The 18,821-nt window shown below is 40.1% G+C and overlaps 1 protein-coding gene across 2 annotated transcripts in view; it reads right to left on the bottom strand.

The window, feature by feature from the left end:
* The window catches only part of CWC27 (CWC27 spliceosome associated cyclophilin), a 206,432-nt gene extending 187,649 nt beyond the window's left edge, over nucleotides 1-18,783 (bottom strand). For both annotated transcript variants that reach the window (XM_034773080.1, XM_034773081.1), the window contains exons 1-6: nucleotides 18,604-18,783; nucleotides 11,688-11,784; nucleotides 7,143-7,255; nucleotides 1,784-1,927; nucleotides 946-1,044; nucleotides 601-704 (exon numbers count right to left, since the gene is read on the bottom strand). In XM_034773080.1, the coding sequence (XP_034628971.1) occupies nucleotides 601-704; nucleotides 946-1,044; nucleotides 1,784-1,927; nucleotides 7,143-7,255; nucleotides 11,688-11,784; nucleotides 18,604-18,645 (599 nt within the window). In that variant the 5' untranslated portion in view covers nucleotides 18,646-18,783. The remainder of the gene's footprint in view (nucleotides 1-600; nucleotides 705-945; nucleotides 1,045-1,783; nucleotides 1,928-7,142; nucleotides 7,256-11,687; nucleotides 11,785-18,603) is intronic.
* Between the last annotated feature and the right edge of the window lie 38 nt (nucleotides 18,784-18,821).

The following is an 18,821-nucleotide window of genomic DNA, read 5'->3' as shown; positions in this document are numbered from 1 at the left end:
TTCCCTTATTAACTATACGCTTTCCAATTCCTGCACCAAATATGAAGTCCTACAGAAAACTTTGTCACTCACAAGACTATTGATTCATTCTGAGAACACAATCAGTCTGATGCACAGAATGAAGTGACAGTGTCTTGGACAAAGTAGTATATAATAATGAAACCAGAGACTGTATCATGATGCATACATACTAGGGGCCCATATTAAGGTTGCAAATGCACCCTTTATTCTGACATTTCTTAATTTATAACTGCTTCACTTTGCAACCTTACTATTCTTTAAACAGGTTTTTTTAACTGTAATTTGGCATATATAATGCTGAAATCTTATACCTGCAACTGTATGTATACCTGCAACTGTATGTAAACAATCTTTTTACCAACTATAATATTCAGCATTAAGAAATAAAGGAAAAGGGACAAATTGCTTAAACTATGAACACAGTTTTTATGCACTCCCATCTTGAAAAAAATCAGGTACCACATTTACTATACAAGGTACTATACAAGGGCACTAGCATATCATAGAACAAGACTGAAATAATTTTATAATTAGAGCTATATAAAATTAAAGAAAAGCCCACGTATGAAGTATAATTACTTTGTGCCTTTGGATTTTGACTTTTTTACTTCTTCCCCTGGTTTGTCCTTTTTCAGCTTTTTATTTGTTCTTGGAATGATGTCATCAAAAGGATTAAACAAAACCTAAGGAAAAAGTTAAATATTTGTATAAAAAATATTTAATAAGCATTTTGCTGTCATTTAGAATGCTTACCTCTTTAAAAAATAAGATTTGTTTTTAAAAAAAGACACTATTTTGAAATGTATTTTTTCAGCAATAATATATAATCCACTCAGATAAATTAATGCCAATACATCCTACTAGAATATAATTGTTTGAAGACAAAGAAAAAAAATAGAATATTTTAATTAACTGCATACATACCTCACTACTTTTTATTTTGTGTGGATTGAGTGGTCTTTCTTCTTTGTCAATTTCTACTTCAGTCAGTCGTAACATATTGTATATGGTATCCCCAGTAATCTAGCAAATTCACAAAAGTTTTTTTAAAGTTAGTTATTTCAAAGCCTATCAATTTTCAGATTGCTTGTGAATTATTCTGCAAAATTTAAGGAAATTGTTATGCAAATAATTTTGAATATATGAAAGAGGGATATCTAAATTTAGATTACATATGGCTACAGATATTTTAAATGCAACAAGACTCTCCTCTTTAGCAACCCGATTCTGTGTTTAAGAACTATTTAACTGCCACAAAAGTTAGTGATGGGAACTGTGAATTGAAAATAAAACTAAAAAAAAATTCTGTAGACTACAGAGCTAACCTACTTGACAATTTCCACATTTCCTTGAAACCATCATCATTTTATTGCTTTCATTTGTTTGGGTTGTTCTTGAATAATGATATTCTAATTGTATTTCTAAATTAATATTTTATTAACAGTAGAAAAACAGTGTATATGCAACATTCGGCACTTTTAATTTTATTAGATTACTCTGAAAAAGTGTATCGTAAAGGTTCAATTTATTAGAAAAGCAATGGAAAATTAACTATTAAGGGAAACTACCAATTGAGATCAATGTCAGGCATGGAGACAGACAAAAACAGATGTTCTTAAACACTAAAATAACTTTGAAAGTAGCAAAAATGCATTTGAGCTGTGTGAAGTACTAAGATAATACGAAAACATTCTCTGAATTTAGAACTACATTTAATTGTCTCTGTCAAAACCATTATTCAAGTCATAACTCTATAGCGAACCTTTCCAAAAATGGTGTGCTTGTTGTTAAGTTCATCTGCACGGCCCAGGGTAAAGAAAAACTGACTGCCATTATCATGAGCTCCAGCATTTGCCATAGCAACCAGTCCTCTTCGATTAAAACGCAATCGTGAGTGGAATTCATCCTTCAAAGTAAAAAGGAAGATGGTTTAGTATAGAGATCTTGAATTGAAAAGATTTTAAACAAAATTTCCATTCTTTCATCATTTCTCTCAATTTTCTGTTATGCCAATATGAATAAGCACACAATTACTCCTCTTGAAGGAAACATCAAAAACTACTCCCAGATCAACAATGCAAACAAATACATGATTTTTTTTAAAAAAGTGCAAGCTTAAGAGCTCCTTGTTAACCAGGCTAAGAAATGGAAAAATATTTGTCAACTTCAAAGCAATGTTATTGTGATTAAAAAAAAAGAAAAAAGAAACCTAGTATTTAAACACAATCTCTCCTATTAGAAAAAAAGACTAAAACCTGCATTTTTCTTGTGACATCAAAACTATCATATTTTTTAGGTTAAATGTTACATCTCAGAACAAATCCAGTTCCTATTAAAATCAATGGGAGCTCTGCAATAGATTTTAATAATACCAGTAAAGGAGCCAGGATCAGCGTTTATGTAAAGATAGGAAATTAAAAATTGCACATGCAAACTTAATTCTCCCTCCGATGCATACACATTATGATAGTCTTCAAATACAAGATCATATACAATCCTCCCACACACACACTTCTCCTGTGTTTCTTTGTTCTTTTAGCCAGCCCAACAGGTTGGCAATAGCACAATACGCAGCCAATCGATATTCTGTTATGTGAAGTACTAACTTTACAGAACCAGGGAGACCCTGACTATACACAAAGATCCTGGAAATGTAAAGATGGTGCAAAAATAGGTGCTTGTGATTTACATAAGTGCACATAGAACTAGCATTACAAAAAGAAAAACTAAGCACACACAAGCAGGCAAACTTCCCCAATACTAAGAACAGTCTGAAAGAAGAAAACCCTGTATTTAAAGCCTTCTGTTACAACTGCTTCTCAGGTCATTTCTTGTGAGAGAAATCATCTTGGGTCCTCAAAATTATAGAGAGAATAGAATATCAGATTCAAACCATCAATCCTGGTAGAAGGAAAATGAGACCACTCATCCCCCTCTCACATTTCAATGTGGGCTCTGCATAAGCTAGGGGCCCACCCACACATGACTCACTACATGATCATGATTTACAGATGCACCCTAAGACCAAGGGTAGGGCAGGGGGTATGAAGCTACTGTTTTTTGTGACCGAGTCTTATAAGGCTGAACTGGGAGACAGGAATGGATCTGTGTGCAACTACAAGGGTGGCAGAAGCACTGGGACCCTGCAAAGGGGCTATTTTTCTTCTATTTGCATGATCATGTAGAGGGCTCCACTTGTGGACTGGGAAGCCATGGCTCAAGAGTCCCCAAAGTCCTAGGATGGCCTTGCTGGACAGCCCGCGGGCCTGGCATCTGAGTTACAGTCCAGCGTTGCCCAGTTCTCTCTGGGTTTTCCCAGCCAAATAGGAGGAGGGGAAGGTAGGGGACCCGGGCCCTCCCTCTCAACCAGGTCTAGGCCAGGGACCAAAGGGGAAGGTGCAAGGATGTCTAAGTCCCCTCTCGCTGATACACCAGACCAGCTTCCCCTGGGCTACTTCCTACCTCCCCAATCTGGGACATGGTTACAGCACTCTGCCCCTCCCTAGTAGAGAGTTCCAAATCAGCCTCAACAACCTACATAGTCAAATGGGTACTTCCCAGCTCACTTCTCAATGTCCAGTTATTCTCCCTTCTAGGGGAGAAAAGGGTCAAACCCCAGGCTTCCCAGTTGGGTCTTACCCACACTCCAGACCTTTGGACCACTCTGTCCCAGAGGCTGGAAACTGGCTTCCTCTCTCCAGACAGCCTTGCCTTCAATCTCCCTCCACAGCTGCTTGACTGTCAGAGTCCCCTTTTAAGTAGGTTCTCTATTTGGAGCATGCTCTGCAGCTGCAGAGGGGCAGGGTCCTCTTGCCGGGACTGGTTCCTCACTACCTTAGCCTTTGTGTGGTCTGTAAACCCCATCACAGACCAGAATGGGAAGAAATTACTACCACATGGAGATCTGTCCAATAGTGTGGCTGCATTGTTGAACTACCACAGAGGCATCTCAGTAACAATATCCTGCTCAGCCCTGATTCCATGTGGTAGCCCTTGTTGGACACAAAGCTTGAAACTCACTTTATGCAACTGAATCATTTCCAAAAAAATACTGTATGCAGAGTTAGCACGCAAAAAATTAACAAAAGTTGCATGCTAATATTAACTTGGAAAAAAAAAAAAAGTCTGGCCAACTGATCACATGTGTTCCCTGTTTAGTAGTATAAATCTATTAGTTTCTCTTCTTGATTGCATGAACAATCTCCTTTGATGCCTGAGGTTAGAAAAGAACCGGAGTCCTGGGTTTAAAAGAGCAATGCAGGTTTACACAGAGATTCATAGATTCTAGGACTGGAAGAGACCTCGAGAGGTCATCGAGTCCAGTCCCCTGCCCGCATGGCAGGACCAAATACTGTCTAGACCATCCCTGATAGACATTTATCTAACTTACTCTTAAATATCTCCAGAGACGGAGATTCCACAACCTCCCTAGGCAATTTGTTCCAGTGTTTAACCACCCTGACAGTTAGGAACTTTTTCCTAATGTCCAACCTAAACCTCCCTTGCTGCAGTTTAAGCCCATTGCTTCTTGTTCTATCCTTAGAGGCTAAGGTGAACAAGTTCTCTCCCTCCTCCTTATGACACCCTTTTAGATACCTGAAAACTGCTATCATGTCCCCTCTCAGTCTTCTCTTTTCCAAACTAAACAAACCCAATTCTTTCAGCCTTCCTTCACAGGTCATGTTCTCTAGACCTTTAATCATTCTTGTTGCTCTTCTCTGGACCCTTTCCAATTTCTCCACATCTTTCTTGAAATGCGGTGCCCAGAACGGGACACAATACTCCAGCTGAGGCCTAACCAGAACAGAGTAGAGCGGAAGAATGACTTCTCGTGTCTTACTCACAACACACCTGTTAATACATCCCAGAATCACGTTTGCTTTTTTTGCAACAGCATCACACTGTTGACTCATTTAGCTTGTGGTCCACTATAACCCCTAGATCCCTTTCTGCCATACTCCTTCCTAGACAGTCTCTTCCCATTCTGTATGTGTGAAACTGATTTTTCCTTCCCAAGTGGAGCACTTTGCATTTGTCTTTGTTAAACTTCATCCTGTTTACCTCAGACCATTTCTCCAATTTGTCCAGATCATTTTGAATTATGACCCTGTCCTCCAAAGCAGTTACAATCCCTCCCAGTTTGGTATCATCCGCAAACTTAATAAGCATACTTTCTATGCCAATATCTAAGTCGTTAATGAAGATATTGAACAGAACCGGTCCCAAAACAGACCCCTGCGGAACCCCACTTGTTATGCCTTTCCAGCAGGATTGGCAACCATTAATAACAACTCTCTGAGTACGGTTATCCAACCAGTTATGCACCCACCTTATAGTAGCCCCATCTAAATTGTATTTGCCTAGTTTATCGATAAGAATATCATGCGAGACAGTGTCAAATGCCTTACAAAGTCTAGGTATACCACATCCACAGCTTCTCCCTTATCCACGAGACTCGTTATCCTATCAAAGAAAGCTATCAGATTGGTTTAACACGATTTGTTCTTTACAAATCCATGCTGGCTATTCCCTATCACCTGGCCACCTTCCAAGTGTTTGCAGATGATTTCCTTAATTACTTGCTCCATTATCTTCCCTGGCACAGAAGTTAAACTAACTGGTCTGTAGTTTCCTGGGTTGTTTTTATTTACCTTTTTGTAGATGGGCACTATATTTGCCCTTTTCCAGTCTTCTGGAATCTCTCCCGTCTCCCATGATTTTCCAAAGATAATAGCTAGAGGCTCAGATACCTCCTCTATTAGCTCCTTGAGTATTCTAGGATGCATTTCATCAGGCCCTGGTGACTTGCAGGCATCTAACTTTTCTAAGTGATTTTTAACTTGTTCTTTTCTTATTTTATCTGCTAAACCTACCCCCTTCCCATTAGCATTCACTATGTTAGGCATTCCTTCAGACTTCTCGGTGAAGACCCAAACAAAGAAGTCATTAAGCATCTCTGCCATTTTCAAGTTTCCTGTTACTGTTTTTCCCTCTTCACTGAGCAGTGGGCCTACCCTGTCTTTGGTCTTCCTCTTGATTCTAATGTATTGAGGGCCTTGCCTATAAACATTCCTCGTGATAAAATAATTGAACATATAGCATTAATCACTTCAGTGTTGTCTAACAGATCACAAAATCATACAACAAAACCTCTCTCTGGCACAATTTCATATATCTAGTGCACCCTCTGTTTCAATGCAGTTTAAGCGAGATAAAAACAGAAGAACATCTACAAAAGAGAAGTCTGTTTTTAAAGGTACCTTCTAACATATGAAGAATATGAATATTAAGAGACTGGGTGTCAAATTTTAGAAATATATTAACTACACTGAAGAGTTACACATGCCCAACTTGGTCTAGCCTCAGTGTGGGGGCAATGGACTAGAAGACCTCTTGCGATCCCTTCCAGGCCTATATTTCTAACTTGTGTGTGAAAACACCCCAGTGAACATATGTTGAAGACAGGGCCGTTCATGGACCTGTAAACATTAGATCTAAACTTGCCCGAGTATAAGAGTATTTCTGTATCTAAGTTTGGCACGTGCAAATATCTGTTCATATTTTTGAATATTTGCTGCTGCCAGAATACTAGTATGACAAGTGCTGGAAAGCATAATTCAGTAATTGCAATCTGGGCAAGAGAAGAAGAAGATATTTGAAAGCTGTTGACTCTCCTTTTATTGTAATATTCCACACAAGTTTACCTGGTGCTTTCTGATCTCTTTTTGCTCTACTGAATACCTAGTAGGAACAACATTGAAATCACTTCAGTGATATTTTTACATTTAAGTAACTCACCCAATTTTACACTTATTTCACCCTTTTGATTCCTCTTTTCTTCATGTCCTCTTACTGTACCCTATTTTCACTTTTCCTCGTGCAGTTTTTGCTAATAGGTTAATACATTGTATTAGTACCCTGGGTACAATACAGACAAATTTTGGAACTGTGCATGCAAAAATGCACATGCAAAAATGGAGACACAAGATGTGCAAGCAATCACTGTACAAGAGAAAAAATTAATTTCTTGTGTGAGCTTTGTTTTAGCAATCTCTCCTATTAGTAACGTCACTTGAAAATGAATATACAGTAATTAAAAAACAAGCTATACAGACACCTACCTTGAAGGGGAGCCCGTAGATTGACTCTCCACCTGATCCAGTACCAGTGGGATCTCCCCCTTGCACTATAAAATCAGGCACAACTCTGTGAAATATTGTGTTGTCATAATAACCTGCAAAGAAAAAGAATATTTACTACAGATATTTTTAAATTATTCTAAAAGTACACTTATAGTGTAAGCAATGTGGCCTTGTGGCTACAACACTAGAATGGGACTCAGGGAACCTATTTCTGGCTCTACAACTAGCCTGCTGGGTAAGTCACTTTGCTGCCCTATGTCTCAGTTTCTCCCATCTAATAATAGTGATACTCACCACATTTATAAAGTGCTTTGAGATCTAGGGGTAGGTATTATTATGTGTATAGAAGTTAGAACTTGAGCTTTGACTCAAAGACTGGTATTTTGTTGATTTTCAACTTCTGTTTCAATTTTCAATATTAAAATATTCCATTTATATGAAATGGGAAGTACCATAAGATGTGTGATCACGGTAAACATCTTAAAATTTTTAAGACAACGGTGTCAAAATTAAACACACTAATATACAATACAGAACAGTTTGATGTGTTGCAGTACACTTGAAGGCACTGCACGTCACTGAAAGTTTAATATTGATAGATAAAAGCTGGAAACAAAAGAAGCCATCTCCCAGATAGTCTTAATAGACCTGGTTCTCCTGTCCCATATACTCCTTTTACCAAGGACTTTGCATTATTATTGACGAAGATCAACATAAAAGGAGACTTAAGTCCAATGTGTCTGTGTTTATTCTACAGTATCTCCTTATTTTTTAGACTTCTGCTCTAATATAATCATCAGGAGCTTAAAATAGTAGGAATATTCTAGCACCATATTTCCACCAATCACCACATAATCAAAGTTGTGGGGTAATTCTTAATTTCCTAACCTGAAGATTAGTTTATGTGGATTAATGGAGCTAAAATCTACATACAAGCTATATCAATAAATGTGAGAAAAAATAAACTGCCTACTCCACATTATTTGTCACAATGCTGGGTTTTTCCATGCAATAATTTCTTATTGTCAGTTATCAAGTGTTCAAGAAAATAAGTATAACACCACTATCACATAAGTGACCGGAAATAAAGACAGCTGTGTTAAAAAAATAAAACAAGAACATGAGACGGCATGTTGCCAATATTGCTAAATTAACGGCCACCCTGCTGTAATAGATCAGCTGCTAAGAGTATAAAAATTCTTAAATTGACAGAATAGGGCTCTACTCTCCTCCTTTCATTCTCTCTCTATGGCCAAAGCTTTCCATATGCATCTTTAATTTAGTATGACCAAACAATGGTATTGGATACACGCCAACACTGACAAGTATTCATCAGTTTCACCTTATATGGTGCTCCAATCAGACTCTGAAATACTGAGTCTATTGTGCTTCTTGGTTTTATTATAGGGAAATCAAAACAGCTTCTGGGAGGTGAAAATTTAACTCTGCTTGACATATGTAGCAAGTCAATTAAAAAAATATGATATTTTAAGACAATGGATGACTTACAAATTTTATACTGTAGACAGAGATATTTCCATTTAAAATACTCCAAGTTCAAGAAGTCTTCACATATTTCAAACATTTTTTCACCATATTGGTAATGTTATTATTCTGACTACTGAAAACAAACTTTACTCTTTCTCTAATAATCTCATATAAAACATGAACTTTTGCTCCCTTCCCAGTAAGCCTCATAATTATGACATAGTTATACACTATTCCAGCACTGTGTGTGTTTAGGATAGTGTTGTAAACTGGGTGCCATAAATCAGATATTCAAATTAATTATCAGTGTAAAATTGTTACTTCGTAGCATTTGGCCAATTTATGTTTCTTGAGAAGTCCCTCTCATTATTTATATTTTAGCAGTGCTCAAAGGCCCCACTGTTCAAGGTGCTGAAGAAACAAATAGGAAGACAGTTGTTGCCTTAAAAGAGATAAATTCAAAACAAACAAACAATAGGAGGTCCAGGGAGAGGAGGGGGAAGGAAGATGAAAAACCTAATAAAATCATGCAGCAACATGGGCTAGCTATAAGGGTACAACTTGATGATTCCAAACCATTTAGAAGGTGGGTTGTTGTTTTTTCCCAAAAATTTAAAAAACAAAAACTATCCTCATCTGCCCCTGAACCTAAATATTCTTATATATAGATTGGTTGTCAGTCTAAAAGATAGCTTAAACAGAAGTTATGGACTTGATGCAGAAATCACTAGGTGAGGTTCCTTCTCTTGTGTTAATGAAGAAGTCAAATTAGATTATCATAATGGTCCCGCTGGCCTTAAAAACGATTAATCTAACTATCAATAATTGCTTATTTTCTTGTAAGCATCACAGCACTGGTGGGTCTTAAAAGGAGAATTGTATTTGCCTTTCAGATGATTTCAAGGAAGGCATTCCATCTATAAAGAGCAGTATGGAAGAACACCTGGAGGCATTTGTAGGACTAACTAGTATCCATAGCTGGCATAATTAGCAAAGCATAGTGGAGCAACACAATGAGATGAGTGGATAACTAAGGAGGAACAGATTCATTTAGGCACATGAAGAAACTGACAAGAAAACTGAACTTGATGCCTGGAGAAAGGTAGGTCTATGGAGGGTTTCCTTGGGAAGGAGAACATATATAAATCATAGGAAGGGAATGAAGCCAGAAACATAGGAGATGCCTGGGAGTAAATCAAGATGGGATGTGATTCAGACGTGGACAAGAGCTTTTGATGTCTAGACAGTGTTGAAGGGTCAGATAGGAAGCCATGGAGGAAGAAGTGGCAGGATTTGGAAAAAGCATAAATATGGGGATGAGGGAATCAAAAATAACTTTTGGGTTGCAGACCTGACGAGGAGGATAAAGATGGTGTTAATCGTGACAGATGAAAGCACTGTGCTCCTTGAGCTAAACCAAAGACCCATGAAAAAGAATGTCAATCTCTGAAGCACAGACAAAGACAAAGACATTACCTTTTTTATGGGTCACTGCCTTAACTCATGGAGCACAGTGCTCTTCTTAGTGCTCGGAGCATCAACAAACGTGGAATTCACTGCTATAATAGTCTCATCTGGGCATGGTTTCATGAGGGATTGGTTTCTCCTTGGCCCATGGTTTAGGCCTCTAGATACAGTCCTCCATCCAGGGGGGTACTGTGTCCAGAAAACAGCGACTGAAAAGGACTTCAAGATCATGGTGGATAACCAAACAATCATGAGCTCCCACTGCAATGCAGCTGTTAAGAAGATTCAAGCGATCTTTGTCTATATAAACAGGGGATTATCAAGTAGGAGTTGGTGTTACCTCCGCATATGGCATTAGTGAGATCATTACTAGAGTACTGAGTCCGGTTCTGGTGTCTATGTTTCAAAAACAATATTGACAAATTGGAAAGAGCTCAGAAAACAGCTACAAGAATGATTTGAGGTCTGAAAAATTTGCCTTACAACTAGAAAGGTACGAAGCTCAATCCATTCAGATTATCCAAGAGAAGACTGAGAGGTGACTTGATCATCATCTATAAGTACCTACAAGGGAAGAAGATTTCCAACAGTAGAAAGCTCTTTAATTTAGCAGACAGACAATGACATAATGAGATCCAATGGCTGGAAGTGGAAACTAGACAAATTCAGACTCAAAAAAAATATATTTAGGGTAACTGACCATTGGAACAACTTACCAAGGGATGTAGTGGAATCTCTATCACTTGAAGACTTTATACCAGGACTGAATGACTTTCAAACAGATATGTTCTAGCTCTACAAGAAATGATGGGCTTGATTTATGCTGGAAGCACAAGACAGGAGTGAAAATCTCCTGAAAAGAGGATATTTTCAAGAAATGGTACACATCAGAAGGGGTCTTGAGGTACCTTACCCTTAAAAGATACATACATACATACATACATAGTGGCACCAGCTGGAGATACTGTGTAGCTACGAGCGCCTTCATCCTCCCATGGTGTGGTTTTCCCAAGGTAGATCCTTTAATTCCCAAACCCCATTTCTTTTATCTGGATTACAGTGCTCCCACCACTCTGAAATGGCAGTACAATGAAGTATTAAAAATTCCCAAATGTTTTTGAAAGAAAACAGGAGGCCATAAGCAGGGAAAGGAAAGTGATGCACAAAGTAATTTTTCAGACTTCCTTGGACTCCTTGGCTATCATTTCATGAGTTTACTGAAGAACATAGTTACATGTTACAAAATACCCATAAAGTAAGTCCTCCTAAGTCTCTCATGTATTGTAGTTCAGTAATAACCTGCTATCTATTTGATTTGAGAAACATTTTTAAAATGCTTTTTAAAATTCTTTGTCTAAGGTCTCTTTCGATATCTTTGAAAACCATTGCATTTCTCAACGCTTCTAGTTTTCCCACACACTGGTAACTATATCTTAATGTCAATTCCCGTGGACATTAGTGTAATATTCCTCTGATTCCTGTTTTATGAAAAAGCATAAAATGTAAGAAGTCACCAATACTGTACATTGAATAATATTAACAACAACTACTGTCCAACTCAATCATTACCTTCCATACAAAGCTGGATGAAATTTCTGCATGCTTTTGGTGCTTCTTTTGACCATAGCTCGATGTCAATATCTCCAGCTGTTGTTTTCAGTAAAACCTATAAAAATATATGAAAATATACTATTTAGTTTTATTGCACTTAAACATTTACAGGTGAAGTCTCTGATCAAATAATACAGTCACGAGTAAAAAAAAATTCTTCATCCAATTTTAGGAATGCAACAACAAAATTAGGAAGTTGGTCTGGTTTTCAGTGGCAGGTTTTGTAATGTACTAGATGTCAACTGTCCTACAGTTTGTCTGATACATAAGATACAACTCAAAGAATAGTTTTCATAAAACTTTATTGCCAATGGTCCACTGTGTGACATTGGGAAAGTTTCTTCTCCTCTCTGTATTTATTTCTTTTCCCACTTTTGTTTATCTTGTCCATTTGGGCCCAGATCCTGCAAACACGTATGTATTTGCTTAACTTTACTACCAGAGGTGTAGTATAGAGACTCATGGGGACAGGGAGAGGAGGTGCAGGGCCACATGGGGATGTGTAGAGTGGATGTCTGAGTGGGGCTAGGGGTCAGCCAGGGTCTGCATGGGGGAAGCTCCCCAACAATCCATTCCCCTGCCTCCCGCCCACCCTCCCAAAAAAAATGGTTTCCATACTTTTCCCACCCATACCTAACCACCCTCCAAGTTCATACTTAGGCTCCTTCCCAGCAATTTACTTCCTCTCCTTCAGCTCCTCCATTACCCCTGACTCCCCCAAGCCTTTGCACTGCTTCTGAGGGGAGTGGGAAATATGGTTCAGTATTGTAGTTTAAATGAATTATTATTCAGAGTTCTGTATTAATATGCCTAGTAAGGAATCTATTTGTCAAAAAACATTTCCTGAATCTTTTTTGTTGTCTGTATTGTTATAGACATACTTGCTGACAGGTATTTTGAAATAAATGACCAAAAATAATTGAAACTGGTGTACTTGTTATTTTGACAAATAAAATATGCAGAATTTTAAAATATTAGTGCATACATTTTAATTTTTTGGTGCAGAATCCCCCCAGGAGTACAAAATGGACTACATTTGTGCAATGAAAGGGTCAGGATGTTTTCTGTCTTTCTAATTCTAAAGTTTCATGCTTTAATTTCTGTTCAAACTTGAGGTTTTTTTAATTTCAGCATTCGATTTTGGCACAGTTTTTGCTACACAATAAATTTATATTTTTTAAAAACAAACATCTTTATTAGTTCGTAACTCATATGGCAGAAGGTATAGCAGTACTCAAAACACACTACTTGTAGCTGTACAGTATCACAAAACTCACAGGTTCAGTAAAACACACAGTGTAATAATTATATACATACAGCAAGCACCTAATAATTCACAGGTTCACCAAAAGACATGGGGTAATATTTATAAATGTATAACTAGCTTATAGAATTCCTAAAAGCCCCCAAAACTTCAGGGCCAGAGCACACTCTAGTACAGCACATTACTGTAGCTGGCCATTAACATGTAGCTCCATGTTGAGCTCTGTAATTGCCTTTGTGTCTGGCTGCTCCACGCCAGAGGTAGTTTTTCCCCCATTTGCAGATATTTATGCAAGACACAACAGGCAGCTATAACCATTGGAATATTATTCTCACTGAGATGCAATTTTATGCCAGCATCCCTTCAATCTACAAAAAGCACATTCAATGGTCATTCTGCATCTGTTGTGCTGACAGCTGAATCTTTCGTTGGTGCTGTTGAGGTGGCTGGCGTATGGCTTCATGAGCTGTGGAACAAGGGATAGGCTGGGTCCCCCAGAATCACTATTGACATTTTAATATTGCAAATGGTAACCTTACAGTCAGGAAAGAATGTCCCTGCTTGCAGCTTTCTGAACAGTCCTGTTCTTAAACATGAAAGCATCATGCACTTCTTCCCCGCCCCCCACTTCCCCCACACACATTGATGTCAGTGAAGCGTACCTAGTGATCTGCTTGCAAGGTGAGCTGGTACCAATATAGGGATGTGTGTGCTGTTTATCACCCCATCACAACTTGGGAGCCCCATTGCTGCAAATCCACGCACTATGTCCTGCATATTACACTGCTCTACAGCTAAAATGCTTCTGAAATAAATGTAGTCAAACTTTACTAATTCTGGGTCACTGAGAACGAAAATGATGCTTAAAATTGTTGATTGGCTCTAGTTTTCAAGATATGCTATTGGGTCAGTATATACGACCCTTGACTTGGGAATGGCGGAGGATAAGTGAGTTATAAAGGGAAGGGATCTCAATTTAAACCAGAAATGACTAAAATACAGCTTTGACTGGATCTATGAATAAATCTGACTGGGTTTGGACAGTACTTGCTTTTTAGGCAAAACAATGAATGATGCAATCTGAAGCTGGTATTGCATCATACATGATATGAATTGCATCATGTTATTCCTAGGAGTCATGGATGATGCAATCATAACGAAGCTTACATCACTCTGCTGAACAAATTGCCCTATATCAGCTCTAGAAATCATACAGTGTCGTGCTCTCTTATTTGTCAGTGTTTGATTTTGCAAAGGGACACATTTCTCTTTAGCCAAAGTGAGCAGAGATGTCTCGTACTTGTGTGAACAGTGCAGATAACTTCTGCTATGTTTGTGGTGAAGTGACTTTTGCATCACAAAAGTTTTCAGTTTCCTGTAGTTCCTCTGGTATTTTCTGTTGTGTCTTTTCTTTGGTTTTCTAAACAAACACAGCTGTCACTAGACCATGGAATAGTTTCCTTAGGGATATGGGGGAAGTCACATTTGCTGCAGTCATTTAAATCTTGACTGGACAAAGGATAACACATAACACTATGGTTAAGAAAGCCTATCACCTTTAGTTTGGCTGCAAAATTGGAGATCAGGACAAGAGGTGGGCCCCACACATATGCTGCAACACTTGTGCAACAAATCTTCGCCAGTGGTTGAACAGGAAAAGGAAATCTATGCCTTTTGCAGTGCCAATGATTTGGAGAGAGCCAACAAATCATACCAGCAATTGTTACTTCTGCATGGTGCCTCCAGTTGGGAAAGGTGTATCAAAGAAGAAAAAGTGGACTGTGCATTATCCAAACATTCCATCAGCTATATGCCCAGTACCCCACGGAGAAGGACTGCCGGTTCCTGATGCACCAGAATCTTTCTCACTTGAGTCAGACGAGGAAGAGGATGAAACTTCTGGTCCTGAACCATCAACGTCACAGGATCCACATTTTCTCCCATCCTCCTCCTCTGAACCACACCTCATAACACAAGGTGAACTGAATGACCTTGTCAGGGATTTGGAACTACCCAAGAGTAAGGCAGAGCTGTTGGGCTCCAGACTACAGCAGTGGAATCTCCTGGCAGGTGATGTTAGGGTTTCCATGTTCCGTGACCGTCAAAAGGATCTTGTCCCATTCTTCTTCATGGACGGTGATCTTGTAGCCTGCAACAACATCGATTGTGTGATGGCAGCCCTCAACATCGTTCACGATCCAGATGAGTGGAGACTGTTCACTGATTCATTGAAGACGAGTCTTAAAGCTGTTTTACTGCATAATGGCAATGTTTTGCCATCAATTCCAGTTGGTCATGCAGTCCATATGAAGGAAACCTATGACAACATGAAACAACTTTTGAGGTGCATAAACTATGACCAACATCAGTGGCAGCTTTGTGGCGATTTGAAGGTTGTTGCTCTCTTGCTTGGTCTGCAGACTGGATACACAAAGTACTGCTGTTTTCTCTGTGAATGGGATAGTCATGCAAGAGATTCCCACGACATCAAGAAAGATTGGCCACTCCGACAGTCATTGGAGCCTGTGAGGAAAAGTGTTCAGCATCCACCACTTGTAGAATCAAGGAAGATTTTATTACCACCCTTACACATCAAGCTGGGTCTGATGAAGAACTTTGTCAAGGCCATTGACAAAACACAAGCAGCTTTCAAGTACCTCCGTGGAAAATTTCCAAGGTTAAGTGAAGCTAAGATAAAGGAAGGTGTCTTTGTTGGTCCTCAGATTCGTCAACTTCTTCGAGATGATGCAATTGACAATGCACTGCGTGGCAAGGAAAAGACGGCATGGAAAGCCTTCCAGTTAGTGGCAATAAATTTTCTCGGAAACAAGGCAGACAACTACAGGTCGTTGGTGGAAAACCTCCTCAAGGCATACAAAAGCCTTGGTTGCAACATGTCACTAAAGATACATTTTTTGCACTCTCATCTAGATTTTTTCCACCGAACTGCGGAGCAGTGAGCGACGAGCACGGCGAGCGATTTCACCAGGACATTGCAACAATGGAGAAACGCTATCAGGGCAAATGGAGCCCATCAATGCTTGCAGACTATTGCTGGACAGTGACAAGAGATGCTCCATTTAATGAATACAAGAGACAAGCCAAGAAGCGCCGAGTAGATACTGAATAGCACTAAACTATGTACATAATAGTTTTTTGCCTTTTGTTTCATAATAAATTTTATTTATATAACCCTTTTGCTGATTTTTAAAGTGTTACATAAACAGGACAGCTGAAATATTATCATGTAAAGAAACCATAAACACATGAAAAGACCTAGGTTTACAATTTATGATTAAAACCCTACTATCTACACAATATACATAGACATCAAATGTAAAAACTTAAATATCTTAGAAACAGTAGCCAGTTGTTTTAATTGTCATATTTGAATTCAGCACATCAAAATACATAATAAATAGCACATTTTATCTCTGAAGCAGACGACTTCTCAAAAATTGTAGACCAGTGTTACTGAGTGCGCCGGCCGGGAAGCACCGCCGCCTGTACAGCAGAATAAGATTAATGGCCCCACATACTTGCATGACAACAGTCCCCGCTGTGGATTTTCCAAATCCAAAATGATTTCCCACTGACCGGTGGCAATCTGACATCACAAGCTTCCACAGTGGAATTGCCACTCACTTCTCAGCTGCCAGCGAAGCTCTCATTCTGGTGTTCCTTTACTGGCAAGCTGGAGTGAGCTTGGCAAATAGATCCAAGAAGGCGGCCTTTTGCATCTGAAAGTTGTGCAGCCACTGCTCGTTGTCCCAAACCTGCCCTATGATGTGATCTCACCAATGTGAGCCAGAGAAATGAGCACTGACGCAGTGCTCCATCAATAACCTTGAATTGTTTTTTGCTATGACTCTCAGGAGTCTCTCCTCAAAGAAATCATCATGTCCCCAGTTGTTGCAGTTCTTCCTGCAGCTCTACTATTACTAGAGGATTGCGCGTTCTGTATTTGTAATTTTCATGACAATAGCACAGAGCTCTGTCTTCCCTGTCTTCTGCTTCTGTCAGAGATTTTTTTTTTCCCCTGATTTTAGAAAACCTTTAATTATGTATTCACAACATAGTCTGTAATGGCTCTGATGGAACTGTTTGCATTAAGAAGGACTGAGTAAATATCTATTCTTTAGTAGTAGTAAAAACAAAAAAGCCTACAGAATGTCCTAGCATCAAAATATGTTAAAATACCCAAAAATGTCTAATGTAAAAATTACAACAGATATTCAGAAATGCAATAAAAAATGATGCAGTCTAACCATCCACAGCTCCAGCCATTTCCCCAAGATATATATTGTGACAGGGTCAGGCCAGTTGGCTACAGGAGAGTGATCCTATTGGGATCCAGGAAGTGGGCAGGCTAAAGGATCCCCCCAGCCTAAGTGGGGGGCCACAGGACCTGGAGACCAAAAAATTACAGGTGACAACTAATAAAAGAACAGGGATAGGAGTGTGGTCAAAGGGTCAAACGAAGTGAACCAGATGGGGACACCGAGCAGAGAACCCCGGACAGCGCCCAATGCTCCTCGAAGGCGTCAATTTTTTTTTGCAGGCAGCTATAAGTGCCATGCAGGTTTGTGGGTTTTAAAAAAATAGCATAAGAATTATGGGATAGGGATGACATTACGGGATGGAGAAAGTTTAAATTAGATTAAATCTCAGGTAAAACTTCATAGCCAGAAGAACAATAGGACAATAGAACAGACTGGCTCAGGAGGTTTTGGAAGCTCCTTCACTGGAGATTTTCAAAAGGAGGCTGGAGAGCCATCTGTCTTGGCTGGTTTAACCACAACAAATCCTGCCTCTTGGCAAGGAGTTAGACTAGATGACCCTTGCAGTCCCTTCTAACCCTATTATTCTAAGTTGCATACTGGGAACTTGACTCATCTCCCAGAGATCACTGAGTGAGTCATTTCTATCCCACCACAGGAGAAAACTTCCCAAAAGAAGTGGTTCTCAACCAGGGCTCCAGGCCCTGTTGCAGGGCCGCAAGCAGGTTTCAGGGCTGGTCTGCCAAGCAGCGTTAGACTCGCTGGGGCCCAGGGCAAAAAGCTGAAGCGCCTCCGCATGGGGCTGAAGCCAAAGCCTGAACAACTTAGCTTTGCAGGGGCTTCTATGGCATGGGGCCCTAGGCAACTACCCTGTGTGCTACCCCCTAACGCTAGCCCTGGCTTTTATATGCAGAGAACCCATTGTTTTGGCACAAGTGGTCCTAGAGTTTTTAGGGGGGTGGGGGAGGGGCTCAGAAAGAAACGGGTTGAGAACCCCTGCGCTAGACGGTAGAGATTTGCAGACTGGGAGACGCACCCTTGGTGCACGCACTCTGCATCGACCCAAGCACTCCTGGTGAACATGCGCAGCGCCGAAGCAAGCAGCCAAGCCTGCAGGTACAGGAGCTATGCGCTGACGGAGGCTACTGTACGCCAATGTAACTTGCACCTGCCAAGAAGTGTGGCACAGGCACAGGAACAATTTGCATAACGGGGGTCCGGGTGATGGTCAGTGGAGCTCCTGGCTCCCTTCGCCTTTCCCAGCCTCACAGCTGGTCCCTTGCCCCATCCCCCCTCACGCGTCCCCGGCGCGCCCGGGGCGGGGGCTCACCTTGCCGTTGGTCGGAGGCTCCTGGATGTAGATGTTGCTCATGCTGGCGGCGGGGCTGGGCTAGGGCTGAGGGGAGGGGGCGCCGCGAGGATGGACCCGGCTCCGCTTTCGCTCCAGTCCCGGCGCTGCGGAATCCCCGACTAGCCCCGCAAACCTCCCGCCATTTTGGACCCCGGGATCCGGCGCCGCGGCGCGGGGGGAGGCAGCCGGGGCGAGAG

This window comes from Trachemys scripta, chromosome 6 (genome assembly GCF_013100865.1).
Source record: "Trachemys scripta elegans isolate TJP31775 chromosome 6, CAS_Tse_1.0, whole genome shotgun sequence".
Taxonomy (NCBI): Eukaryota; Metazoa; Chordata; order Testudines; family Emydidae; genus Trachemys; species Trachemys scripta.
This window is presented reverse-complemented; position numbering and strand designations above follow the sequence as displayed.